The 27,438-nt window shown below is 44.9% G+C and overlaps 2 protein-coding genes across 2 annotated transcripts in view; one reads left to right on the top strand and one right to left on the bottom strand.

The window, feature by feature from the left end:
* Window positions 1-6,444, top strand: part of MAP3K15 (mitogen-activated protein kinase kinase kinase 15) — a 151,594-nt gene extending 145,150 nt beyond the window's left edge. The window contains exons 26-29 of the mRNA XM_054676915.2: window positions 4,194-4,306; window positions 5,457-5,557; window positions 5,635-5,711; window positions 6,217-6,444. Of these exons, the coding sequence (XP_054532890.1) occupies window positions 4,194-4,306; window positions 5,457-5,557; window positions 5,635-5,711; window positions 6,217-6,301 (376 nt within the window). The 3' untranslated portion in view covers window positions 6,302-6,444. The remainder of the gene's footprint in view (window positions 1-4,193; window positions 4,307-5,456; window positions 5,558-5,634; window positions 5,712-6,216) is intronic.
* PDHA1 (pyruvate dehydrogenase E1 subunit alpha 1) lies at window positions 5,365-23,117 on the bottom strand. The gene is given in 12 exon segments (NM_001110813.1): window positions 5,365-5,464; window positions 6,931-7,646; window positions 8,096-8,204; window positions 9,397-9,464; window positions 11,344-11,415; window positions 11,591-11,746; window positions 12,512-12,604; window positions 13,922-14,013; window positions 15,722-15,848; window positions 16,980-17,153; window positions 17,713-17,772; window positions 22,991-23,117. Coding segments are annotated over 11 exon segments (1,173 nt in total). The 5' UTR covers window positions 23,048-23,117; the 3' UTR covers window positions 5,365-5,464; window positions 6,931-7,481.
* Window positions 23,118-27,438: the final 4,321 nt, after the last annotated feature.

Below are 27,438 nucleotides of genomic sequence, written 5' to 3'. Positions count from 1 at the left end.
ATATGTGCATGTATCTTTATAATAGAACCATTTATATTCCTCTGGGCATATACCCAGTAATGGGGTTGCTGGGTCACCCAATAAGATTTATAATCACCAAATTCATAAAATGATTATATATGGGTTTGAAGGTTATTTCTCTCCACTGTCGATAGTCATTGTGTTATTTTCCAGTCTCAGTGGAATGAGGAATTGGTTAGGCAGCAGCCAGTCTGTGAATGGCATTGACGTAAACTGTACATTCCTGCATAAGGTGCTTGTCCTTGTGTGTATTAGTCCATTTTCACGCTGCTGATACATACCAGAAACTGGGCAATTTATAAGAATAAGAGGTTTAATGGACTTACAGTTCCACGAGGCTGGGGAGGCCTCACAATCATGGCAGAAGGTAAAAGGCACGTCTTACATGGCAGCAGACAAGAAAGAATGAAAGAACTAGGCGGAAGGGGTTTTCCCTTATAAAGCCATCAGATCTCATGAGACTTATTCAGTACCATGAGAACAGTATGGGGGAAACCACCCCCATGATTCAATTATCTCCCACTGGGTCCCTCCCACAACACAAGGGAATTATGGGAGCTACAGTTCAAGATGAGATTTGGGTGGGGACACAGCCAAACCATATCACTGTAGTATGAAGTGCCTTGGCTATGTGGCAGTTGGGCAGAGCCAAAGGAAGATGACACCTCTTAGACAGGATGATGTGTCTGTCCTGATGAAGTCCTGAGAGTCCTTCCCACTGGATACAGGCACAAGCTTGAGTTGTCTCCTTCACTAACGTAAAAGGAGGACTACTAGAGAGACCAGGATGAAGGCAGGCAGTTGGGGAGGGCTGGGAGAGGACTTCTAATTTGCTGAGTGCCAATATTTCCTCTGCTGTTGTGCTGGGGCAGAAGTGTTCTCCTCTCCCTACCCCACTTTGCCACCAAATAATCCAGGAGTTCCTGTGTTCTCATCTCTCTACTGTTGCAGTGACTTCTCATGGCAACTTCAATAATTACCTTCAGTCTTTTTTTTTTTTTTTTTTTTTTTTTTGAGATGGAGGCTTGCTCTATCATCCAGGCTGGAGTGCAGTGGCACATTCTTGGCTCACTGCAACCTTCACCTCCCGGGTTCAAGCGATTCTCCTGCCTCAGCCTCCCGAGTACCTGGGACCACAGGTGCACACCACCACACCCAGCTAATTTTTGTATTTTTAGTAGAGATGGGGTTTCACCATATTGGCCAGGCCGGTCTCAAACTCCTGACCTCAGGTGATCCACCTGCCTTGGCCTCCCAAAGTTCTGGGATGACAGGTGTCAGCCACCACCCCCAGCAGCCTTCAGTAATTTCAATAAAGCTTAGTTCTGTATTCCCAAGTTCACCAGCATGGATCATATAAATGAATTAAAGGAACACACAGTTAAGAAACAAATCCCATGTACTAGGTATGTAAGCAAACAATAAAAGTGTGGGGGCCAAGGCCCTTGGCCCCTGGAGGTTTGCTGAAAATCACCTGCATGAGGCTGATTAATGAGAGAAAAGGCATGCAAATGTATTTAACATGTATTTAACTTCAGCATGAAGACCCAAAGATCCAGGGGAAATTGTCCATTTTTATGCTTAGGCTTAACAAAGTATGGAGAGCTGTGGAGAAACAGGGATAAAAAGGGCCTGATCGAATGCTGATAGACTGAGTGGGGAAACCCAGCAAGGCCTGTCTGTCTAGATCCTTCTTGGCCTCTCTGAGCAGCATTCCTTTCTCCTGGGTGTGGGGCAGGACCCTCTGGAATCGGGGGTCTTATGACCTACAGTCAAACAAAGTAGGTCGAAGAGCTTTTTTTTTTTTTTTTTGAGATGGAGTTTGGCTCTGTTGCCCAGGCTGGAGTGCAGTGGTGCAATCTCTGCTCACTGCAACCTCTGCCTCCTGGGTTTGAACTATTCTTCTGCCTCAGTCTCCCCTCCCGAGTAGCTGGGATTACAGGCGCACGCCACCACAACTGGCTGATTTTTGTATTTTTAGTAGAGACGGGGTTTCACCATATTGGCCAGGCTGGTCTTGAACTCCTGACCTCAGGTGATCCTCCCGCCTTGACCTCCCAAAGTGCTGGGATTATAGGCTTGAGTCACTGCGCCCAGCCCAGAGAATTTTTTTTTTTTTTTTTTTTTTTTGAGACAGAGTTTCACTCTTGTTGCCCAGGCTGGAGTACAATGGTGCCATCTTGGCTCACCACAACCTCTGCCTCCCAGGTTAAAGCGATTCTCCTGCCTCAGCCTCCCAAGTAACTCGGATTACAGGCATGTGCCACCACGCCTGGCTAATTTTGTATTTTTAGTAGAGAGGCTTCTCCATGTTAGGCTGGTCTCAAACTTCTGACCTCAGGTGATCTGCCTGCCTCAGCCTCCCAAAGTGCTGGGATTACAGGCGTGAGCCGCCGCACCCGGCCAAGAATTTCTTTATAACCAATTTTTACACAGAAAGGCGGAGGGAAAGTTAGAGTCGTGTTTTTAGGTTTTGTGGCTGGCTTTGGGGAGGAGTTCTGGTTTCTGTGCCCCGCTTTGGGGAAGAGGGATTCTATGGTGCCTCCAGGAGAATGGACTGAGAGAGGGAGGCAGGAGAAGGTCAGAGGAAAACTTTTTCTTCTGAGGCTGCTGCGGAGGCCATTTGGGGGCACTGTTTTCTGAGCCCCAACAAAAGCTAGACATGGTTCCAATCTGTCAGCCCTTTCCCCCAAGGCATGCTACGCCTGAGCTGGCATGTGGGGGAAGTTTGAGGCACAGTTGTGCCAAGTCATATCTGATCCCAGAGAGCCCATGAGCAAGACTGGGTTTCAGGAGGCGGTCCTTTGGGAAGAGCCCAGCCTGTGGACTCTGGGCGTTACTTAACTCCTCTGCCTCAGTTACCTCAGCTTCAAAACAGGGGTTTAGAACAACCAGTGCTTCCTAGAAGTGCCGCAAGGCTTCAGTGACTGAATTCATGCAGTGTTTGGCACAGTCCTGGATTCTGGGTAGGAAGTGCTTGGTGGATGCTGGCAGGAGCCATCCTCCCCACCGGCAGAGCAGCATGTCTCACTCACTGTCCCTGCTCTGCCCCATTACAAGCAGGGGCTTCCAGCTGGGCGCGGTGGCTCACACCTGTAATCCCAGCACTTTGGGAGGCCGAGGCAGGTGGATCACTTGAGGTCAGGAGTTCGAGACCAGCCTGGCCAATATGGTGTAACCCCGTCTCTACTAAAAATACAAAAATTACCCATGCATGGTGGCGGGTGCCTGTAGTCCCAGATACTCGGGAGGCTGAGGCAGGAGAATTGCCTGAACCCAGGAGGCGGAGGTTGCAGTGAGCCGAGATTGTGCCACTGCACTCCAGCCTGGGCGACAGAGTGAGACTCTGTCTCCAAAAAAAAAAAACAAAAACAAAAAAAGAAGCAGGGGCTTCTGTCCCCTTCGTTTAGTCCCTGTGTGAGGAGGAAAGAAACTTACCATTCTATTCTAGTTTCAGCTGCCTTATCTGACTTAGGGAGCCAGGTTTAAATAATCACATCGTCCTTCTGGCTGAGTTCTGATTAACATCGGCATCTTTTGGTTCACGATACGTTTTTGAGACAAAACTGCCTGAGTGCGTTCAGGCTACTGTAACAAAATAACCAGAGACCAGGCAGCTTATAAACAACAGAAATGTGTTTCTCACAGTTCTGGAGACTCGAAGTCCAAGATCGAGGTGCCAGCAGATTCCGTGGCCAGTGAGGGCCTGCTTCCCCATTCACAGATGGCCATCTTCTCGCAGTGTGTCCTCACATGGTGGAAGGGATGAGGGAGCCTCTGGGGTCTCCTTTCACAAGGACACTCCTCTCACCTCACCTCTCAAAGCTCCGTCTCCTAACACCATCACCTTGTGGGTTAGGATTTCAACATATGAACTTGGGCCGGGTGAGGGGCACACATTGAGTCCATTGCAAAAATATATCCAAGCTGTGAGCACTGGCCTTTGTTGTCAAGGGGAGGAAAACACAAGGAAGGTTCCCCTCTGCAGACTGAAGTCTGAGTCACAGAACCTGAAGAAACACATGTGCTTCCCTCTCTAGGCTGACTCTTAGACTTGTCCCATTTTCCATTTTTTTTCCATCTCTAATGTATGCACAACAGATGCTTGAGTTAAATTGAATGGTGTTGAATGCTCTCTGGATAATGGCTTTTTTTTTTTTTTTTTAAACCAGACTTTTGGAACACCTAGTTGAAAAAGAGAGAGAGTACCAGAATCTTCTGCGGCAAACTCTAGAACAGAAAACTCAAGAATTGTATCACCTTCAGTTAAAATTAAAATCGAATTGTAAGTCATTTTCCAATGAGACAGACTTTAACATCTAGCTAATATTCTAGTTAGCTCTGAAGAAACATTTGAGGTTATCTTCTGTTAATCCAGAACTCCAGTAGATTCTAGACTACTTCTCAATCATAAAAAGGGCTACTGATACATTCAACAACATGGCTGCATTGTAAATGCAGTATGCTAAGTGAAAGAGCTAGATTCACAGCCAGCACCGTGGCTCGTGCCTGTAATCCCAGCACTCTGGGAGGCTGAGGCTAGCAGATCAGTTGAACCCAGGAGTTCAGGACCAGCCTGGTCAACATGGCAAAACCCCATCCCTACAAAAAATAGAAAAAAACCAGCTGGGCTTGGTGGATGCATGCCTGTAGTCCTAGCTACTTAGGAGGCTGACATGGGAGGATCACCTGAGCCCAGGAGGTTGAGGCTGCAGTGAGCCGAGGTCATGCCACTGCACTCTGGCCTGAGTGACAGTGAAACCCTGTCTCAAAAAAAAAAAAAAAAAAAAAAAAAAAAGATTCAAAAGGCCACATACCATGATTCCTTTTCCTCCAGAAAAGGCAAAACTACAGGGACAGAATCAGAATGGGGAGGTGAGGGGACTGATTGTAAACGGCACATGAGGACTTTTGGGAGTGACAGTCATTTCTGTATCTGTGCTGCCACCTTCATAGCACATTGGACACCTAAAAAGGGTAGTTTACTGCATAAGTAAATAAATATGCCTCCATCAACCTGACATTCGTTTTGGGCCACTTAGAAACGAGCTCCAGAGCTACCTCTTGGAATGTGGACTAGATAAGCTCTGACCTCAACACTAAAACCTATTTCCTTGTAGGATTTCCAGTGCAGTTAGGGATGTGATTCCTAAGGAAAGGCATTTGAAAGATGTGGGGATAAGCATTTGAAGTGGTAGACCTAACATGTCAAATTCCAAACTAACTGAAGGTATCCTAGATGAGGAGGCTTTCTAGAAAGTGAATCTCAGAATTATGAATTGTGTAATACGTATTAGCGTGGTTCAGTGATACAGGGTTAATTCATCTCTTTTTCACATCACATTTACATTCTGGAATCATTTATTAATCCAACTGGTTACTTTTGAAGAGTTTTATGGTTAGACTAATATATAACAAATTGCCAATCGTTACAGGTATTACAGAGAACCCAGCAGGCCCCTACGGGCAGAGAACAGATAAAGAGCTTATAGACTGGTTGCGGCTGCAAGGAGCTGATGCAAAGACAATTGAAAAGGTAAATTTACAACAAAGAAATTCTTATGCTGTTGTTACACAGCTGCTCAGCTCTTAAGGATCTGATCTTTGTTTCAGATTGTTGAAGAGGGTTATACACTTTCGGATATTCTTAATGAGATCACTAAGGAAGATCTAAGATACCTTCGACTACGGTAAGAGCCTCAAAACAGTTTGTATAAGAGAATACAACTTTTTATGTGTGAATATGCTTCAAGAGCAGAAAACAAAGGGCTGGGCCTCCCCCCAAACTCTGGAGTTCTATTAGGTTCAAGCTGGGAAAAAGCCAAGGCGGGGCAGAAACTGAAAGCCAGGCAGAAGTCAGAAATAGGAATGTGACAGAGAAGAGCTGGCCAATCTCCTGCCATTAATGCCTGGCTGGGAGTGGGTGGAGGCACATGGCAAGCGTGCCTGCACGCTGGACCCACCCCCTTCTTTAAACTGCAACCTGCCTTCTTGTTCCTGAGTCATTTGAAATAGCCAGCTCTCTGCAGGTACGTACCTCTAAGGCCATGTCCTACTACTGCTGGGACATGAGCGTCACCTCCATATGTGAGGAGAATGTTTTTATTTTCATTAGGTTTTTAAATTAGGGACTGCAGTTTTAAGCTCTGTTGGCTTGAAGCACTGACTCTGAAGACAGCTGTGTTTGTTTCCCAGGGGTGGTCTCCTCTGCAGACTCTGGAGTGCGGTCTCCCAGTACAGAAGCGCTCAGGAGGCCTCAGAAACCAAAGACAAGGCTTGATACCAATCAGCTAAGCTGTGGCAGAGTGTCCCACCACGCTACATGTTTTGTTAAAGCTTCTGTTAGTGTATACACGAATTCCGCTGTGTTTACATATTTAAAAATGCCATTGTTCAATTAATAGTTTAAGAACTTGTTTTAAATACTGTCCTGAGTTTCTTTTGAAACCTGTTATTTACAAACATAGAACTGTGTGTATTGTGAAAACAGTGAGCCTTGGTTTTGACCTCCCGGAATATTAGGAAATTCACCTGTAGTCCCAGCTACGCAGGAGGCTGAGGTGGGAGGATTGCTTGAGCCCAGGAGGTGTGGAGGCTGCAGTGAGCCATGATCACACCACTGCACTCCAGCCTGGGCAACAGAGCCCGACCCTGTCTCAAAAAAAACACCCTTCAGCACTTGCTGGAATGGTGAAACAAGGGGTATTTAACAAACAAACAAACATGGAAGCTGGGACACTGCCTCAGAACTGGTATGGTACTTAAATTTGAGAAACACAAAATTGATACGAATGTGCCTTGTAGTTAACGTTTGATATGAACAGAAAATAGCTTCATATTTATACTGAATGTGTAAGTAGAGAAAACTAAGTTATGTGGCCTTTGAAATGATTGATTACATTGATTACATTGAAATGATTACAAAAGTCTTATTTTAAAATGGAACTGTCCTCTTGCCTGATAATAAATATTGTATCTTGTAGAGAAATGATGGTCAGCGCGAACAGGCTGCAGCACCAGCGCTGCTCGGGGTGGGTGCTATGGTTGGTAGAATGCTGTGGGCTGTTACCATAAGTATGGCTGTGAGGGGCCCCGCGATAATGGTCTCCTCCCAAAAAGGTGGCTGGGGGTAGGGGAAACAGGCATACAAGGAATTGTTCTTCCTTTTCATAATTAGAGTGGGGGCAGGGGAAACAGGCATACAAGGAATTGTTCTTCCTTTTCATAATTAGAGTATTTGTTCAAAGTATACTGTTTTAAGTCAAAAATAATCTTTAAGCACTCAATAATTCATCTTTTCATGCACTAATGTACAAACTGCATGCAATTACTACCTGCTCAATCTACACACTTAATGGAAGTTTACAAGAATTTCATTGACTGGGTTTTCTTCCTCCTTAACCAAGTTGAGAACACTGTCTGGTAGCCCCCTGAAGGTATAACCTCTCCTTCTCCTCCCCTTAACTGACTGACTTAAACTTGATCCACTGATTGGCACCACGAACTTCAAAAGGTGGGTCACTGGAGTAGATGTGGTAGCCCAGCTCTTCCAAAGGCGGCTCAGGATCGGCCGTGGCAAACTGGGCAGCATCCTCAATCTCCTTCCTCACTTCCACATCAATTTCCTAAAAATTAGGTAACAGTGTAAAAGGTTTTAGAATGAACAGCAGCTTAGGTACCAACTAGAGTTCTGCTGAGGACCTGTTGCTGGTGTAACTCTTTAACTACAAGTACGAACAGTTGCTAATTCAGAAGATTTTGGAATACAGATTTCTAGGGTGTATCTATTTTATGAATTAAAAATCCACAGTATACTTTTAGGAAAAAAGAACCATGCTACTGTGGGGGCTTTGCCACTGTGATGGTGGTTCACAGTCCACCAAAATCTGAAGAGTAATACAATTTTGAATAGAGGAAACTAAAGGAAAAGCCCCCACCCCGAGGGACTTTGGAACTATTTATGTCCCAGGACATCACTTTCTGGGCTTGGAGGAACCCACACAAACTCTGTGGCCACCCAGGGGTGGCAACTTTTAAAGCCTACCTTCAAACCACCACGAACAAGTGACTGTACCTTTAGTTCTTCCACACTGGCAAGATTGCTGTTCACCATCCTGTCCTTGAGAAGCATAATAGGGTCACTCTTACTTCTTACTTCCTGAATTTCTTCTCGTGTACGGTAACTATGGGGAGGGAAAAGTAGTAATCGATCAGTAAGAGCAGTTCCAGTAGAGCAAGGACAGCGTGATGAAACATGATATGGGGTTGGATTGTCCCAATGAGGCGAAATACAGAAGTGTGTTTCTGAAACAAAGGGGCATACCAATGCTTATGTCACTATAGGCGTGGCAGAGTTGTTATACTTTCAAAATACCAGAACGCAGCCTAACATTCTGTAATAATTGCTTCTGTCTTTTCTAGAAAACTGTACACTGGTGAGTCACATGGCTTCCCTGGCATTCTGACAACAGGGGCCAAGTTTTTGCTCGCTGCTTTGATTTAGATGTAAGGTTATAAAGAAGTGTCACTTGTCCCACCCATTTGGGCTGCTGTATACTACATGGGTGGGGACAGCAGAGATGGTGTGTGTGGTGATAATTAGACTTTGAGACATCAGAGCGCCAAGCAGGAAATCCATGTGCCTTGCCTTTCTCCCTTAAGTCCCCCTAAAGCAGCACAGCCAGCAAAACCAATGTATCTTATGCCTGTATCATCTGAAGTAACCCTAAAAGGATTCTACCATTTTCAACAATAGATTTACACAAAGTGCATTTTTCCATATACTGTGCTCTCTACATGATTTTTCCTTAGAAGTCCACTCTACAAAGGCTTATTCATTCAACTGTGTCAAAACTGGGATTCCAGAATCACAGGCCAGAGCTACTAAGCAAAAAAGTAAAATTCATGCCTTCCTAGTGGAACCTAGCTTTTTTGATTGATGTATTTCAACGGATTGAACACCCAGTTACCCTTAGCTCTATACCAGACAGAGGAACATCTCCAAATTCTGATCCTCTTCAGGTAGAGTATGCCAGGTGTAGACTTGGGGTAATGCCTACAAAAGCTAAATGCCCCCAAGATACTACACTACCATCAGCCCTGTTTTATGTAACAATTTCCCTCTACAATTAAGGTATATAACACTCTTTCTTTAAAAATTGCTGCTTGTGCTCACACACACTATACACTGTAGGCATTTTCAGAAAGCTTTCTTATTAGGAGGCACTGCTTTCAGATAACTTGATGCCAACACAACTGCGTACATGAAGTGAACTGGTATCTAGCTCCAAAAGCAAATACTGAAATGTGTTGCTTTTGCCATGTAACACCATTCAAAGCCCACCCCTATGGAAACCACACTGCCCATGAGTGTACCTGACTCCAGGATCACTCATACTGTGTCCATGGTAACGGTAAGTCTGCAGCTCCATCAGGATGGGCCCCTAAAAGAGAACCGGTAGGCAGTTAGTTAGGAACGATGACTGGAAGAACAGGCCGACAATCCACGGCCTCAAACGCAGGCCCTTTATTAAGCGTCCAGTGTATTCTTATCAGATCTTCTGAGTTGTCACGAATTTCTTATTGGTTGACTGATCTGTTCTCATTTCTAGCAAGTATTGATCGCATATTTCATCTTTCTCATTTTTAATAAGGCAATCTGCCAACAGCTTGTTTTGAATCAAAAAGGCTTTGAAGGCCAGGCATGGTGGCTCATGCCTGTAATCCCAGCACTTTGGGAAGCTGAGGTGGGCAGATCACTTGCGCCCAGGAGTTCGAGACCAGCCTGGACAACATGGCAAAACCCCATCTCTATCAAAAAATACAAAAATTAGCCAGGCATGGTGGCGTGCGCCTGTAGTCCCAGCTACTTGGGAGGATCACCTGATTCTGGAAGGTCAAGGGTGCAGTGAGCTGTGAGTGTGCCACTGCGCGAGACCCTGTGAAAAAAGAAAAAGGCTCTGAGCATGTTCTAGAGCCTCCTGCTATTGGCTAGACAGATTTCCATCTCATGCTCCTTTCTCATGGTGTGTTGTGGGGCTGGCAGCCACTCCTACTTCACAGACCTTGCTAGTGTGTAACAAAGTTGGCAGGCACCAACAACCTCTGCTACTCAAACCCCAAGGCTCTGCTGGGAGTCTGGACAGTTGGGCTCGCTCATTCTACACTAGCCCACTTCCAGGAGATGGCTCTGAACACTGGGGTGGAGAAACATTGAGGATTCTTGGTTGGTTTGGTGCAGCAGTTAAAATGGGTGAGTGGGGAGCTGGCTCCAAGACAGAGTAGCTGTGTACCTTTAACTGCTCTATGGCTCAGTTTCCTTGTCTGCAAAATGGGCAAAACAGTAACACCTAACTCAGAATTGTGAAGGTTATCTGTTTGGGAAAGTCACACATTCTACAACTCCCCTTGTCTCCAGCCAGGGCTGGCCCCCATGTATTCTTTTCAGGAATTGGGAGAGGTGGGGTCAATACCCATCACTCAGGGCCTGGCACTCCCAGCCTTAGGGTCCTGACATAGACTGCTCAGCCCATTGTACCCAAGCTGTCGTCTCGGTCCTGCTCTAGTTCATTCTACTCATTAGCTCTTATTTAATGTTACTACATTCCCACCCTCACACTTCCCTGTCTCTCCACTTTGTGACATTTCCATCATTGCTGGCCACATCTGATTCACATCACTGCCTAAACGTACATGGTATGGCGCTGAAGTGCCAACTTCAGAAACCTTGTTTCTGGGCTGTAGAACACTGATTTAGGGAGAACACCCAAACCTCCTAAGCCTATACTAGTGCCGAAGGAAGTGAAACCTCTTTAGGCCAGTCTCCCTCTTACCATCTCCCTCACTGCCATACACTGAAAAGGGAAAGATCCTTAGGACTGAGCAAGACTAAGATTACAAGCTTCTACCATACTGTTTAATTTGTATAAGACACACATATTAAATGCCTATTGTATACATGACATTCTATGCTGGACACTGTGGGGATCCCCAATCTGTTCCTTCAAGGGACTCATGATTAATGGGGGGTGGGGAGGAGGGACAGAATTAACCTAAGGAAAAGGCAAAGCAGTTGTCATGAAGACAGGCCAAAGCAGAGGAAGCACCAGAACAGACTTCCCCCAAATGAGAGAAATGTGGGCTTCCCAGCAGGTGAGCTACCAAGACCAAGCTACCCAAAGGAGCCCTGCTCGCTTCACTCTGCTTCCATCTCATGCACCTCAATTAGCAGCTACCCACTAACATCTTCAGCAGGCACATGGGAGGCAGTCTTTGAACTTCCAGAGATAAATGTCATTAGCCCAGAGGGCTTTAGAGCCTTACCTTCCCAGATCTACAATAGGCAGCAGCAAACCTTGTCGCCTCTCGGACGCACAGGATATCCATTCCATCCACCTGGTAATAAACAGGGGAGGGGCGAAGCATGAATCCAACTGCCCCAAACCATTTTACTTTCACATGACCTGCTCCTGTATGAGAATGAAACTCTCCAATGTTTCTAAGATCGTCAAGGGTCTGCACAAGGACATACCCTTGGCCTTGGCCCCGGCCCCACCACAGGTGTCCTTACTCTCAGCCCAGGAATGAAATCGCCTCTCTTGTAGTAATCAGTGCTGGCTGCTGCTCTCTCAACAGACGTTCCCATTCCATAGCGATTATTCTCACAGATGAAAATACAAGGTAATTTCCACAAAGCTGCCATGTTGTAAGCTTCGAATATCTGGCCCTGGAAGTAGTTATGAAAAGGGGTTTCATTTGGCTTCTTTCTCCAGGCTTCATCATCTCTAACAGCTGCTGCTCTGCCTGGCACAGAAAGCTTTCATAAAGCACAGAAAGCCTCCTCTTCTAAAACGGAGCTTTGGGTAGTGAGGGAAAGCGGGGTGGGTGGTGGAGGAGAAGCAGCAGGCATCATACTCTTGCAACTAAGGAAGGTGACAAACCAACTACTACTTGTTTCTTTGGGGCCATGCTAGCAGTAAGGAACACACTGGAAAAAAGATCAATATGAAATCTATCAGGCCCACTGGATAGCCAGAGTGAACCAGCACCTAAGAATCAGCCTCTAGAACAGGGCTTCACAGAGTGCTGGCCACAGACTGGGGATTACTCGGTAACAAGAGAAGCACAGAAACTGAGTTAGGACTCAGACGCTATTATCCGAATTTGACACTGCCAGCCCGGACATCCAAGAGAATGGGTCTGTATTGTTTTGCAATAGGTTGTGGGGAGGTCCTTTACCATAGGGCCTTTGCCAAGCACTGATGTAGAGCAAAGGTGAGCTCCTTCACAGGAATGTGCCCCCGTAAGTCTCTTGTGAAACAACGCTAAGAGGTCAATCTCTAATCTGGCCATAAGTCAACCAAATTTGAGCTAGCTATAGGACTTGCTATTTCACCTAATAAGCAATACGCTACTTCTTTAGAAATTCAACTGTAAATATTAAAGACTTTGAAAATAAGACTGTTATTGGGAAGTTAAGAGACATAATTACCTGGTTAGCAGCACCATCGCCATATAAAGTCAGGCAGACCTCATCTTTTCCATTATACTTACAGGCTAGAGCAATCCCAGCGCCCAGGGGCACCTAACATTAAGGACAACCGAGAAAGGAACCACAGAAATCCATGAGGGGAGATATTAATTAATGCCCTGCATTTTCACTCCTGGCCAGAATCTGACACAGAAATTACACTGCTGCTACAAACTCTCCTTCCAACCCTATCTCTCTGTTTATCCCACCTCCGATATTTTCAATGAAGCAGTAAAGTAATATATAAATACTATGTTCTATTTTAACCAGTAAGCAATAACATTTCTGCATTCAAGAGTTAAAAAATAAAACCTGGCCGGGCGTGGTGGCTCACGCCTGTAATCCCAGCACTTTGGGCAGATCACGAGGTCCACAGATCGAGCCCATCCTGGACAAGATGGTGAAACCCCGTCTCTACTAAAAATACAAAAAATGGTTGGTCATGGTGGCACGTAACTGTATTCCCAGCTACTCGGGAGGCTGAGGCAGGAGAATTGCTTGAACCCGGGGGTGGAGGTTGCAGTGAGCTGAGATTACACCACTGCTCCAGCCTGGGCGGCTGAGCAAGACTCCATTTCAAAAGAAAAAATAAAACCTAGGTTTAAAAAAAAAAAACACATAATAGAATCTTAATATATTAGAAAGGAAAAGAAACAGTCCGGATATAATTTTGTGCTGTTAATTCTTCATCATTCACTAACTGATGAGAACAAGGACCCCATAATGAAGTTGACAAGATAAAGCAATTAATGTACTGAAATATAAATAGGAAGGGGAAGGTATGGCTCCACTGCTAGAGGTTCCTGCTTACTTATAAAACAGCAGACACCTAAAAGGAAACATTATAAATCACCATCCAAATCTACTCATCTCTCAAACGGTAGGATATGAAGCACTAGGTCTTTAAAAGCAAACCAAGCCCCCAAAATAGTCACGCGTCACTTAACAACAGGGATATATTCTCAGAATTGCATCACTAGGTGATTTTGTCATGTGAACACCATACTGTAATGCACGAACCTAGATGGTACAGCCCACTGCACACCTAGGCTGTATAGTAGAGCCTACTGCTCCTAGGCTACAACCCTGCACAGCATGTGACTCTACTGAATCCTGTAGGCAAAATATTTGTGTACCTAAACGTAGAAAAGGTAATGTGTTGTGCCACTACAACATCACTAGGCGACAGGAATTTTTCAGCTCCATTATAATCTTATGGGTCCAACATCATATATGCGACATTGACCAAAGCGTCACTGTGCAGCACATGGCTGTACTACTTCAGAAAAAGTTGTCTGGGGCTGTGAAAGTTTTTGAAGACAAAGTCCAGGGCCAAATCTAAAGCAGCACACAATCCTCGTCCTTGACTACCTGCGCTCCCACGATGCCATTGCCCCCGTAGAAGTTCTTGGCATACATGTGCATCGATCCTCCTTTCCCTTTAGCACAACCTCCTTTTCGTCCTGGAAATGGCAGAACATACACATGTGCAGAACAAACCAACTCTACAAAGCAAACCAAACCGCACCCCAAATATGTACTCTGAGGCTCAACCATTACAACACAGAGGCCAGTTCAGTCGTCTAAGTACCTGTCCCTCCAGGCAAACACATGTTTCTCCTTGTCCTTTCACTAGTTCCATGTGCTTCAACCTTTCCAGCTTTTCCTACTCTCTAGTCACGTAGTTTCCTTCAGATGTTCCATCCAGATGGTACCCTGGACTTTTCTGGGTTTTCTGGCCAGTTACAAACATCTTAGGACCTCTCCTATACTAGTACACTAAATATATTCAATCCTTGAACAGGGTTTGAACTGCACAGGTACACTTATACACAGATTTTTTTTTCAGCCACACATGGATTGAAAATACAATATTCTCAGGATGCAAACCCGAAGATATGGAAGGCTGACTTCGGGACTTGAGTATTTGAGGATTTTGGTATACTCGAGGGTCCTAGAACCAATCCCCTGGATATATAGAGGGACAACCATAGTTCAAGAGTCAAGGAGGGCCGGGCACGGCGGCTCACGCCTGTAATCCTAACACTTTGGGAGGCCGAAGTGGGTGGATCACCTGAGGTCAAGAGTTCAAGACCAGCCTGGCCAACATGGTGAAACCTGGTCTCTACTAAAAATACAGAAATTAGCCAGGTGTGGTGGTTGGGCACCTATAATCCTAGCTACTCAGGAGGCTGAGGCAGGAGAATTGCTTGAACCCGGGGGGCGGAGGCTGCAGTGAGCCAAAATCATACCACTTCACTCCAGCCACTCCAGCCTGGGTGAAAGAGTGAAACTCTGTCTCAAAAAAAAAAAAAAAAAAAAAAAAAAAAAAAAAAAAAAAAAGAAGAAGGAGGAGGACCAGGCACAATGGCTCACGCCTGTAATCCTAGCATTTTGGGAGGCTGAGGCAGGCCACTGCACTCCAGCCTGGGCAACAAAGCGAGACTCTGTCTCAAAAAAACAAAACAGGCCAGGTGCGGTGGCTCACACCTGTAACCCCAGCATACTTTGGGAGGCCAAGGCAGGTGGATCACCTGAGGTCAGGAGTTGGAGACCAGCCTGGCCAACATGTTGAAACCCCGTCTCTACTAAAAATACAAAAATTAGCCAGGTGTGGTGGTGCATGCCTGTAGTCCCAGCTACTCAGGAGGTGGAGGCATGAGAATCGCTTGAACCCGGGAGGTGGAGGTTGCAGTGAGCCGTGATCACACCACTGCACACCAGCCTGGACAACAGAGTGAGACACAGTCTCAAACAAAACAAAACAAAACAAAACAAAAAAACCACCAAAACAAACAAATAGTCACGGGGGACAAAGAAAAGGGGAATATTAAGAAGATTTCTAGAATTTACATTGCATACCATGGAGTGCTTCAACCGAACTTACTTTCTATGACTGGTAGACTTCTGCTGGCATGCTTGAATGATAACCAAACCTATTGTGATTTTATAGCACCAACCTGTTTTAAACTTTTACCTGAGGGGCCAGAGAACTTCACAAATGGTCAGTTAACTCAAGAGCACAACAGAAGTACCAGAGCACCAAAGGAGAGAGGGTTAAAAAAAGAAACTTAAAATTTTTAACAAATATTAACTCATAATAGCATCTTAATGACAGATATTTAAAAACTTAATCCACTCATTTCCCCTTTCTGTAAATCAACAGCAAACCTGTAAGCTCTGCGAGAATTTCTCGGACGGAAAGGCCCCTGGTGAAAGTAAAGCCGTGAGCCCGGTAGGCTGTGATGAGATGGTCTGTGGGGTTGATGCCGGCCTCCAGGCCCACACAGCAAGCTTCCTGTGTTAGAGGAAGGAGAAACTATGAGGCAATACGATACATGTTTCTAAATAAAAACGTTTCCTAGACCACAGTGAAATATGTGGGCTAGTAGAACCTGTCATTAATAACCAGAGAAAGTAGCTATTTTCCACCAAAATACAGAGTGGAAGGCCCAAACCAGAAGCAATAAACTGGCAACCCACACATGTGCCACTTCCTTCCTTTCTCCTGTATGATGACCTAAAAGAAAAGCCTACATCAGCTGTCAACATTAAAATACTGGGGAATTTCACATGAAAATCCAGACTTCCGCCTTCTCTTAGACATGGAAAACAGGAAACATTACCCCTGATTTCCACATGGCACCAACTGGCTGGAACCAAGTCATGGCATTCCTCTGGGTAGGGCATGCTGGTGCCAGTTCAGCATGAGTCCCTGTCACCATTTTCTGTTTTGTATACCTAGCCTTCTTCACTCATTTATTCTACCTGGCTGGCCCTTGTAGGTATTTGACTCTAACCCTTGACCTAAGCCCACAAAACAAAAAACAAACTAATCCTTTCTCTCCAAATTATATACAGTACAGGCGATCATAGTGCCAGAAAGTTTTAAAATAGTAAAACTCTAAGAACAGGTACAGAAAACTGGCAATGTTATGTGTGAATGAATTCTTTAGCCTAAGCTTCATAGCAGGTTTTGGCATTCTACTTTTTAATTCTAAAATACTGGCTTCAGCCAGGCACAGTGGCTCACGCCTGTAATCCTAGCACCTTGGGAGGCCAAGGTGGGCAGACCACTTGAGCCCAGAAGTTTGAGACTAGCCTGGGCAACATAGTGAAACCCCGTATCTCCAAAAACTACAAAAATTAGCTGGGTGTGTTGGTGTGCACCTGTGGTCCCAGATACTCGGGAGGCTGAGGTGGGAGGATTGCTTGAGCCCAGTGGACAGAGGCTGCAGTGAGCCAAGATCACCACTGTACTCTAACCTGGGCGACAGAGAGAGACTGTCTCAAAAAAATAAATAAATAAAAGAAAATTACATTACCAGCCTCAAACTCTTCTGATACATATGGCAGGGTAAAGCCCAATAAGTACAAGCCATACTTCAGTACCTAAATAACACAGTTCCACCACAAACCTACCACTCACCTGACCATCACATAAGTGACAGAAACCACGAATAATTTTCTGTTTATACAGCTGATCTGCTTTCAACTCCATTCGGCGTACAGTCTGCATCATCCTGTAGTATTTGAGCCCATCCTCCCTGGTGAGCACTGTTGTGACAGGAGGGCCTTCTTCCAGCCGGTGAAGGTCACATTTCTGAAATGGAATAAGGTAGTTATTATCCTCCACATACTACATTGCAAACACTGTTGACCACTCTAAGATCTAACTCCATTGCAAATAATATTGAACTTGAAAAACTGCAAAGGAGCACATCAGTAATGCTTCATATCGCCTCTGTTCCTTAAATCCATAAACCTCACTGTGCAATGAGATGGGGCTTGGGGGAAGGAAATCTTTCTAAGATGATTTTCACTGAAAGCCCCTAGAAGCCAACTGAGTTATAGGTTGAAAGAACCTTCAAAGAAACGACTAAGACTCTTCTTATTCAAATATTTCGCTGAATTACATTCCAAACTTTTGAATAAGCTTTTATTTTTATTTTCTAGCTCCTCCCCCTTCCCCCCACAGAACAACAGCAAGCTGCTAATAATAAATTCTAGTTTTCGTGAAGCTTCTCTGAACTTCTGATCCTGGAACATTTAGAAGAAAATGATGACTAAGCATGAACATCAAAATGTTCTATTCTAAAGGTAAAACTGTATATCAGAGTGTACCTGTGAAAAAATTATTAACAAAGTAAAACATCTCTTACCTTAATTTCAAATGTAGCATCATTTGCAAAATTACGGGATGCTACCAGCACTCTGCTTGCCTTAAAAGACAAAAATATACAAACAAATCAGTACTTTTTAATTGTCAGCTATTTTGGAAAGTATAATAATCAGTTATCAGAATGAAGTTATGGAAATTTAATAAGCCCCAACATATTCATAGGCTTCTCTTCCACCCTGTGCACTGTGTTTGCATCTTCCTTGGCCTCCAAAATGAATCCATGCTTTGGCCAGTGAAACAGGATTATCCCGCATCTGAAGGCAAGCAGCGCAAAGAGGGGCAAAAAACAAACCCATCCTTTGTTTTCAAAGAAATTATAGTGAGAATATAATGAAATTAGTGGCTAAAGAGACTAGATCATCTGTGAGCTGTGTCTGTTTATGCCATTCTTTTGTTTGTTTGTTTTGAGACGGAGTTTTGCTTTTATCACCCAGGCTGGAGTGAAGTGGTGCGATCTCGGCCCACTGCAACCTCCGCTTCCCGGGTTCAAGTGATTTCTCCTGTCTCAGTCTCCCGAGTAGCTGGGATTACAGGTGCCCACCACCACGCCCGGCTAATTTTTATATTTTTAGTAGAGATGGGGTTTCACCATGTTGGCCAGGCTGGTCTCCAACTCCTGACCTCAGGTGATCCACCTGCCTTGGCCTCCCAAAGTACTGGGATTGCAGGCATGAGCCACTGCGTCTGGCCTTTTCATGCCATTCTTAGTCATAACCAGATACTGTTCATTTTGAGCAAGCCAAAATTATACTTCAAATAAAACTATGATTTAATCTCCACTCTAGGCAAACTTGACTCTTCTATCAAATTGGATCTGTAAGAAAAAATATTTTAAATTGATTGAAGTATGAGATAAATACTTTAGGGAGACAAGACAAAAGAAAAGATACTTAGCACTCTCTGACTTAAACACAATGGGCTTGAGCCAGCTGTTTTATAATTTATAATTTGAACAGCCTAAATCTTGGACAGGCTCCTCCTGAAGCCCCAGTAGAAAGAAATGTTCTCTGAAACACTGTTCTCTTGATGTTTGGGTGGCTGTCACTGTTTGGAGGTAAAAAGCTTGGAGGCGGGGGGTGAGAAATGATTCCTTTCCAGTTTTACAACTGAGCAAACCTGCTCACAGCAAAAGTATTCTATGTAATGGCTAAGGTTTAGGTTAGACCACAAAATTTATCCAGTAGTATTATCATACTATTTTAGCTCCCTTCTGCCACATTCTCACACACTGACATGTAAACCAACATGATTTCTCCATAAAAAGCACATCTGATGTGTTCATACCTTACCTAATCCAGCACTGGACTGATCTTGGTGAGAAGAGTTAAGACTGATCTGCCAAGTATACCCTGGAGTGTACAAGCCAATAGGCAGAAAGCTAATTACGTATCTCTTCACCCCTCAATAGACCATTATCGGACAGAGCCAACAAACACAGACAATGACAGTGCTGGAGTAAAACAACTGAAATACTAGGAATCAGTGTTTCAGTTAACTTACAGGCAGAGACAGTCCACTAATGTATCTCAGAAAAAGTGAAGGAAATTTAGGAATTTGGGAAGAAGTAAAGCTGAGAGAAGGTGAAGCAGCAAATCAATGGTTATATTTAGCAATCAAACAGATGTGTTATTCTTGGCAGTTAATAAATATTTTGTGGGGCCAGAAATTTATTGTATTGTGAAATAAATTTCCAAATACAACTACAGAAACTGCAGTTTTTGGAAGGCAGGAGTCCAAACCAGCCAGGCGACAGTAACAGAGAAAAGGTAACTTCTTTCTCAATCCTAGAGTTGAAACAATGAGGCAGGATAATGCTATACAATAAAGAGCAAGAAGGGGCCCAGTGCTGTGGCATGCGCCTGTAATCTTGCGCCTGCAAAGATTAGGACTGCCAGAAAGCTACTTAGATACTTTCTCCCATGGCTTCATTACTGTGTATCTCAAAAATAAGAACCACTGATATGAGTGAAAGGAACAAAGTTAAAGAAGCTAAAAGTCCTATCAGAAGTGTGAGTGTATCATTTCTGAGTGAGAGCTTGTTGAAAAGATAAGTTTACCATTCATTTTCTCTGGAGAGCCATAAAAAGATTCTCTGTTAAATGGGATTCCTCTCTGACAGAGACCACGAACAACCCATTCAAATTTTAAAAAATAAAAACTAGGCCGGGCATGATGGCTCACGCCTATAATCCCCAGCACTTTGGGAGGCCAGGGTGGGAGGACCACTTGAGGCCAGGAGTTCAAAGCCAGCCTGGGCAACATGAGACTCTCATCTCTACAAAAATAAATATTAAAAAATTAGTCAGGTATGGTGGCACACACCTGAGGCTACAGTGAGCTATGACTGTGCCACTGCATTCCAGCCTAAAAAAAAAAATTAATTAAAAAAAAGTAAAACTTTAACTTCCTAAATACATAGGAACCATTCATGTGAAAGAGGAAAAACATTTCAAAAATTCCAGATTCTAACAGTGTAAATTAAAACTCTTACCTACCACTTATAAAGCCAAAACATTGCTAGTAAAGATCTCACAAAAGGAGCCATACAGAAATGCAAACAATAAAATAACATTTTAAATGCATTCAGTCTTCTTCCATGAAATAAGAACTATGAAAACTATAAACCTTATTCAAAAATAAAAACACAATCTTGATATTCATTTCAAAGTTTCACACCAAACACTCTTTGATGAGACAATGGCAATCTTTAAGCCTGAGATAAATCTCCCTACCTGCCTGGTTTTAAGAGAGTGAGAGTAATCCCAGCACTTTGGGAGGCCGAGGTGGGAGGACTGCTTGAGCCTGGAGATGGAGACCAGACTGGGCAACATAGCAAGACCATGTCTCCAGTAAAAAAAAAATTTTTTTTAATTGGCTGGGTGTGGTGGTGGCACATGCCTGTGTTCCCAGCTACTCAGGAGGCTAAGGCAGGAGGATCGCTTGAGCCCAGCAGGCTAAGGCTGCAGTGAGCTGTCCTGCTACTGCACTCCAGCCTGGGTGACACAGAGACCCTGTCTCAAACAAAACGAAAGTAAACCAGAGAGAATAAAAAAGGAAAAAACACACAGCGTCTTGGGAGGTTAAGGGGATTAACTTGTGTCACAGCCATCAGACCAGCTGCCTACCCTTCTCCCTCCCTTCATGGAGTATCACACAGATGGTAGGAGTCTAGTGCAGTAAGTCTGCCTAATTTGGGTGAGCCACTGCTTATTGTTTACTGTCAAGATTTTTGTGAAAGGCTTATATGCAAAATGTCTTTTTACATGTATAATATAAAAAACTAAAACGTTGATCTATTTTGTTACTTATAGTTAAGTAAAAAGACATCCATAAGTATGAAGAATTACAAAATACAAAGAGTCAACACGTTAGTTTATTATTCCACCCTTTAAAAAAATAAAAGTGAAACTTTTAGTTCTATCCTTAAAAGCTTCAAGAATGGTTCCTAATTAGTCCATGACAAGTTGAGTGACACAGAAAACTTCTAATTATCTGAAGAGTTTACACCACCAAGTGGAAAGATACCTGGGCACTTTCAAAGGTGACTTCATATCTGGAACTCAATTTTCTTCCTACTGTAAGGTGGCGGGGCGGGGGGGGACCCTGCAAACTGATACAGGAAACAATGAACCTGACTTGCAGAAGAAGAAATAAACCTACATCAGGTGCCTAAAGGAAGGATGTTTCTGAGCCCGTAACTACCGGTACAGCCCTCTACCCACAGATATCCCTAAAGGGAACGCTTTTTTTTTTTTTTTTTTAAATATGGAGTCTTGCTCTTGTCGCCCAGGCCGTAGTGCAATGGCACCATCTCCGCTCACTGCAAACTCCGCCTCCCGGGTTCAGGCTATTCTCCCGCCTCAGCCTCCCGAGTAGCTGGGATTACAGGAGCCCGCCACCACGACCGGCTAATTTTGTATTTTTAGTAGAGACGGGGTTTCACCATGTTGGCCAGGCTGATCTCGAACTTCTGACCTCAGGTGATCCACCTGCCTCAGCCTCCCAAAATGCTGGGATTACAGGCCTGAGCCACCGCACCCGGCAGTTTTGTCATTATTTTAGGCAACAGGATTCCTAGAGCGGCAGACCTCTTACCTTTTGACAATCTCTGCCTGTACTAAGTAGAGCGGTATCAAGTCCTGGTGGAAATACCAGAATCCCGAGGCCTGCAGTTACACCAATTAACACGACCTCACTGTGCCTAGGGGGTCAGAATGCTAGAAGCTCAGGTGTTAGGCACCTCTAAATGCTGAGGCCATGAAATAGTGCTAAACTCTACCCCCCACCCCTCAAGCATCGTTGCTCTTTGCTTTAGCTACTTGTACCCTAAGAATGTGTAGGTAAGGGGAGGGGAGGGCAGCGTCCTCTGAGTTCTGCTTCGGCGCTCCTGAACTCACTGCCAAGAAAAGCTCAGATGTTGAGGGAGAGGGAAGAGGAGGAAGTTTGTTTCTGAAGAGGCTGACCTTCTGTGAACCCGCCTCAGAACTGAGCACAGGTGTTCAAGAAATGTATACCGAACTGGAGACTCAATAAATAACACTATTCAACACACATGTTATCGATTATGTGCCAGGTGCTATTTGGAATCGTTTCCACACGTGTCACTCGTTGAATCCTCAAGACAACCCCAAGAGGTGGGGACTCTTATTATCTCCATTTTAGAGTTAACTGATAACATTTTAATAACCGATAACATTTCAGAGATAACTCTTATCTCCATTTAGAGATTAACTCCACTTCGAGCAAACATTTTAGGAAACCGGGTCCCCGGGACGTTTAAAAACTTGCTCAAGGTCACAGGGCTAGTCAATGGTGAGGGTGCTGTTTGAACGAAGCCACCCTGTCTCCAGATTCTACGCTATTACAAAGCCTCTCGGTCAAGAGAAATTAAGTTAGAAGATCCGAAATGAGTGGGGTCAATTGGAGACTCGAAGGAGGCCGAGGCCACCCTTTCCGTGTCCTGTAACCCAACAGGCACCTCTTGAGCACACCGACTTCGCCTGGCGCACAGCTGGGCCCGGGGGCGGGAGGGGGGTGTCGAGAAGGGGGAAGTTCACACGGACCTTGGCGTGATCCCGGTCCGTGCCGCCTCTCCTGAGGCCAGGAACGGAATGCAGGGCGCGGAGGCGAAGTAAAGGCTCCCCGGCTCCCCTGGCGCCTTCCACCCCGCTCTGGGTGGCCCGGCCTGGCCCGCCCTGCCCTCCGGCCCCGCCTCAGCCCCACTCGCGCCCCATCCCGGCCCGCCCGGGAGGTCTCACCGGCTTCTGAGAAGCGCCAGACAGCACGCGGGAGACGGCGGCGAGCATCTTCCTCATGAAGCACAGGCAGTGGCGGCAGCGGCGACTCCTCACAGCCCAGGAGGCACGACGCGGGTGCCCCCAAGTCTCCTTCAGGTGCCCCAGCAGACGCCACGCCTCAGTCGCACCGCGGCGTGACAGAGTCGTAATAACGTCATGCGCTGCGCCGGGCCGCGGGTCAACCAGAACGGCGTCCAGGGGGTGCCCCGCCCTCGCTAAAGGCCTGAGGCTGTCCATTGGGTATCAGCGCCAGAGAGGGAGGGGCTGAGGGCTCTTTCCGACGCCAAGCCGCGGGCGGGTGAGGAGGCGGGGCTTGATAGCGCCCGCGTGGGAAGGTGGGGCCCCGCCTCCAGGGCGCCGCGGGAAGGGAGCCTTCCTAGATTCCGCTCTGCTGACTACCGGGGAGGTTGTGCAGGCCCCGTCCTACCGAGCGCCTACTCCTGCCGGTGCTGCAGCTCTGCAGCCCTCGTTCAGTACATCTCGTTCAGTACACTAGATGATGAAGATTAGCAGCATGCTCAGAGCCAAAAGACAGAACATCTGGTTTCTGTAAATGGTCTGCCACTAACTTTGTCTTTAAAAGATCACGTAGCAGTTGGAAAGTTCTGCCCTGTCTACTTGAACGCGGATCAAAAAATTTGTTTCCCAATATATGTCGAGAGGACAATGGGAAAAATCTTTTTTCTCTAGTTATTGGTTCACAGGCTCACTGCGAGTTAACAGCGTGGCTCAGCCGATGATAAAAGCACACACAGAGACAAACACCAAAGCAACTGAAAAGGTTGGAGGCCAGATGTCCAGCTCAGGAGAAAAATCTGGTCTGAATGGTTTGGGACATGTTGACCTGGTGGTGGCAGTGGCACAGCTATCTGAAGATGTCCCCCGGGAAGTTGGAGTTGTAAGTCTGGAACATATGCTAAAAATATTAATTTGGGAGTCATCTCCACGGGGTGGTGATATTGGTTGTGCATGTACGGGAACTCTGTAGGCCATATGAATATGAATTCATTCATTTGCTCATTCATCCAACACCTATTATTGAGCACCGATTATGTGTCAGACACTGTACTACACACTGAAGATATAGCAAGGAACAAGTAAAATATAGGTCCTACTTAAATACATGATTGAACAAATCAATGGGTTAGAAGGAACAACTTTTCCTTACAGTAGAATTCCAATTAATTAATATAGAAGGAATGATGAAAATAGAAAAAGAAAATCACCATTTGGCAAAGACCACAGTAACTGTTGCAGCTGAGAATTATCATCAATACAGGCTAAAATTAGTGGGTAAATGTATGATGAGAAACAGGACATTTGCATCATCTCAAATGATCTCTCCACTAGATTCATTACAAAGTTTAAAGTAACTTTGCAGTGCAGAAACAAAGTAACCAATTTTTCAATGACTAGGATATTTTCTCTGCACTTCTTGTTCTTCATATATATACATATATATACACACATACGTGTATATATATATATTTTATTTATTTATTTTTTTGAGACAGAGTCTCGCTCTGTCGCCCAGGCTGGAGTGTAGTGGTGCAATTTCAACTCACTGCAAGCTCCGCCTCCCAGGTTCACGCCATTCTCCTGCCTCAGCCTCCCGAGTAGCTGGGACTACAGGTGCCCGCCACCACGCCCGGTTAATTTTTTTTGTATTTTTAGTAGAGACAGGGTTTCACCATGTTAGACAGTATGGTCTTGATCTCCTGACCTCGTGATCTGCCCGTCTCAGCCTCCCAAAGTGCTGGGATTACAGGCATGAGACACTGCACCCGCCCTCTTTTTTTTTTTTTTTTTTTTTTTTGAGACAGATTCTCACTCTGTTGCCCAGGATGGAGTACAGTGGTGACATCTTGGCTCACTGCAACATCTGACTCCCAGGTTCAAGTGATACTCCTCATTCAGCCTCCCGAGTAGCTGGGAAAACAGGCGAGCACCACCATGTCCAACTAATTTTGTATTTTTTTAGTAGAGACGGGGTTTCACCATGTTGGCCAGGCTGGTCTCAAACTCCTGACCTCAGGTGATCTGCCCGCCTTGGCCTCCCAAAGTGCTGGGATTACAGGTGTGAGCCACCGCGCCCAGCTGTTTTCAGATATTTGAAAGCAGAGTTGGAAGCAACTTTGAAGGTGAGGGACACTGTGAGATGCTGTGTCAAGTGGTGACAGGTGATGATTGTGGTTAATAGTCATTAACTATAGGCTATAGTAACGTTATAGTAACGTTATAGTCATTAACTATAGGCTATAATAACTATAGGCTATAGTAACGCGCTAGAACATTCACAAAAGACTCTTGTATCAGGAGAGGAGGCCGGAGAGAAAGAAAGATTTGCAAAAGGCGGGAAGAGAAAGTCTTAAGAAAGGAGGGCTCGTTAATCTTGGGGGAAATTGTAATCCCAGCATTTTGGGAGACCAAGGCAGGAGGATCACTTGAGGCCAGGAGTTTGAGGCCAGCCTGGGCCACAAAGTGATACTCGTCTGTACAAAAAATAAAATAATTAGTCTGGTATGGTGTTGCATGCCTGTAGTCCCAGCTACTAGGGATGCTGACGAGGGAGGATTGCTTGAGCCTAGGAGTTTGAGGCTGCAGTAAGCTATGGCTGCACCGCTGCATGGCGGCCTGGGTGACAGGGTGAGACCCCATCTCTCTAAAAAACAAAACAAAAAAAACTTATCTGGGTGAAGCAGGGCAATTTTGATTAGAGACCCTGAAATATGCCTTTTTACCTTTCGTTAGCAAATCACCCTACAAGTATTCGATCAAGCTGAGCTTTAAGGCAAATCATGCTCCTTAACATGTCTCCAGTTTTCTAGTAAGAAACACCCATTCCCCAGCAGATGAATTAGAATAGGACAATCATATACATATGTCATAAAAGTCAACAAATATTTGCAAATGTCTTTGAGGTACTAAGCAGCAGCTGGTGAAAGGATTATGGCTAGGGGTCATTTTAACTTTGGAACCATATAAATGTTTTTACACGACCATAAAACACAATGACATAAAAATGGAAATGAAATATAACAAACCAATTTAATAACATACCAAGTTGTCAGCATAACCCCGCAGAGAATGATTTCAAGTTATTTCACACCACAGCAATGTGACTGCATATGCTTGGTGGGGTATAGCCTAAAGACAAAAGGAACTGGAAAAAAAAAATCTTAAGGCGAGGCTCACACCTGTAATCCCAGCACTTTGGGAGGCAGAGGTGGGAGGGTCATTTGAACCCAGGAGTTTGAGACCAGCCTAGGCAACATAGGGAGACCCCATCTCTACAGAAAAAAATCTTAAATTGTTCTCATTTGTCAGGTGTTATTATTTAAGACTGCACATACCCACACTGATAAAGTAAATATGTAATTATATTAATGCCATTGGGAACCAAGATTTTCAGTATAAAAAACAGAGACACAAATGTAAAATTCAACAAGTCAAAGCCAAGAGGTCCTGAATTTGAATTGGAAATATCAGTATAAACTCATGATTATTTCCCCCTCTCAAGATACACACACACACACACACACACACACACACACACATCTTGGCTAGGCTCGGTAGCTCACACTTGTAATCCCAGTACTTTAGGAGGCCAAGGTGGGCAGATCACTTGAGCTCAGGAGTTCAAGACCAGCCTGGGCAACATGGTAAGACCCTGTCTCTACACAATATAAAAAATTAGCCGGCCATGGTGGCGCATACCAGCAGTCCTAGCTACTAGGGAGGCCAAGGTAGGAGGATCACCTGTGCCTGGGAAGTGGAGGCTGCAGTGAGCCATCATCGTGCCAGTGCACTCTAGCCTGAGCAACAGAATGAGACTGTGTCTCAAAGCAAAAACGATGTGTGTGTGTGTGTGTGTGTGTGTATGTGTGTGTGTATCTTAACTCTCTCCACTGGAAATACCTAGAAGCAAAGACCAGCCCAATAGTAATTATTCTGAAATCTGGCAAAGGGAAAGAACCAAGGATTTATCCTGTCTTTCCTACATAGACTGAATTTCAATGTCAACAAACAGTTGATGAGGAATAGTTCTTTATAGAACAATTTCCAGCAGTAAATAAAAAAGGAACCATATAATTTTAATATCCCTGTGTTGTAACCCCTGAGGAAGTACTAGATCAAGCTGTTGGGGGATTTGTAATGTTTGGGCGGTTTTAACAAAATACGTGAGACTGGGTAACTTATAAACAACAAACACTGATTGGGCTTCATGGCTCATACCTGTAATCTTAGCACTTTCCGAGGCTGAGGCAGGTGGATCGCTTGAGCCCAGGAATTTGAGACCAACCTAGCAAACGTGGTGAAACCCCATCTCTACAAAAAAGACAAAAATTATCTGGGCATAGTGGCAGGTGCCTGTAGTCCCAGCTACTTGGGAGGCTGAGATGGGAGGA

Source organism: Pan troglodytes, chromosome X (assembly GCF_028858775.2).
Source record: "Pan troglodytes isolate AG18354 chromosome X, NHGRI_mPanTro3-v2.0_pri, whole genome shotgun sequence".
NCBI classification, from domain to species: Eukaryota; Metazoa; Chordata; class Mammalia; order Primates; family Hominidae; genus Pan; species Pan troglodytes.
Note: the sequence above shows the minus strand (reverse complement) of the source record. Positions and strands in the feature narration are given on the sequence as shown.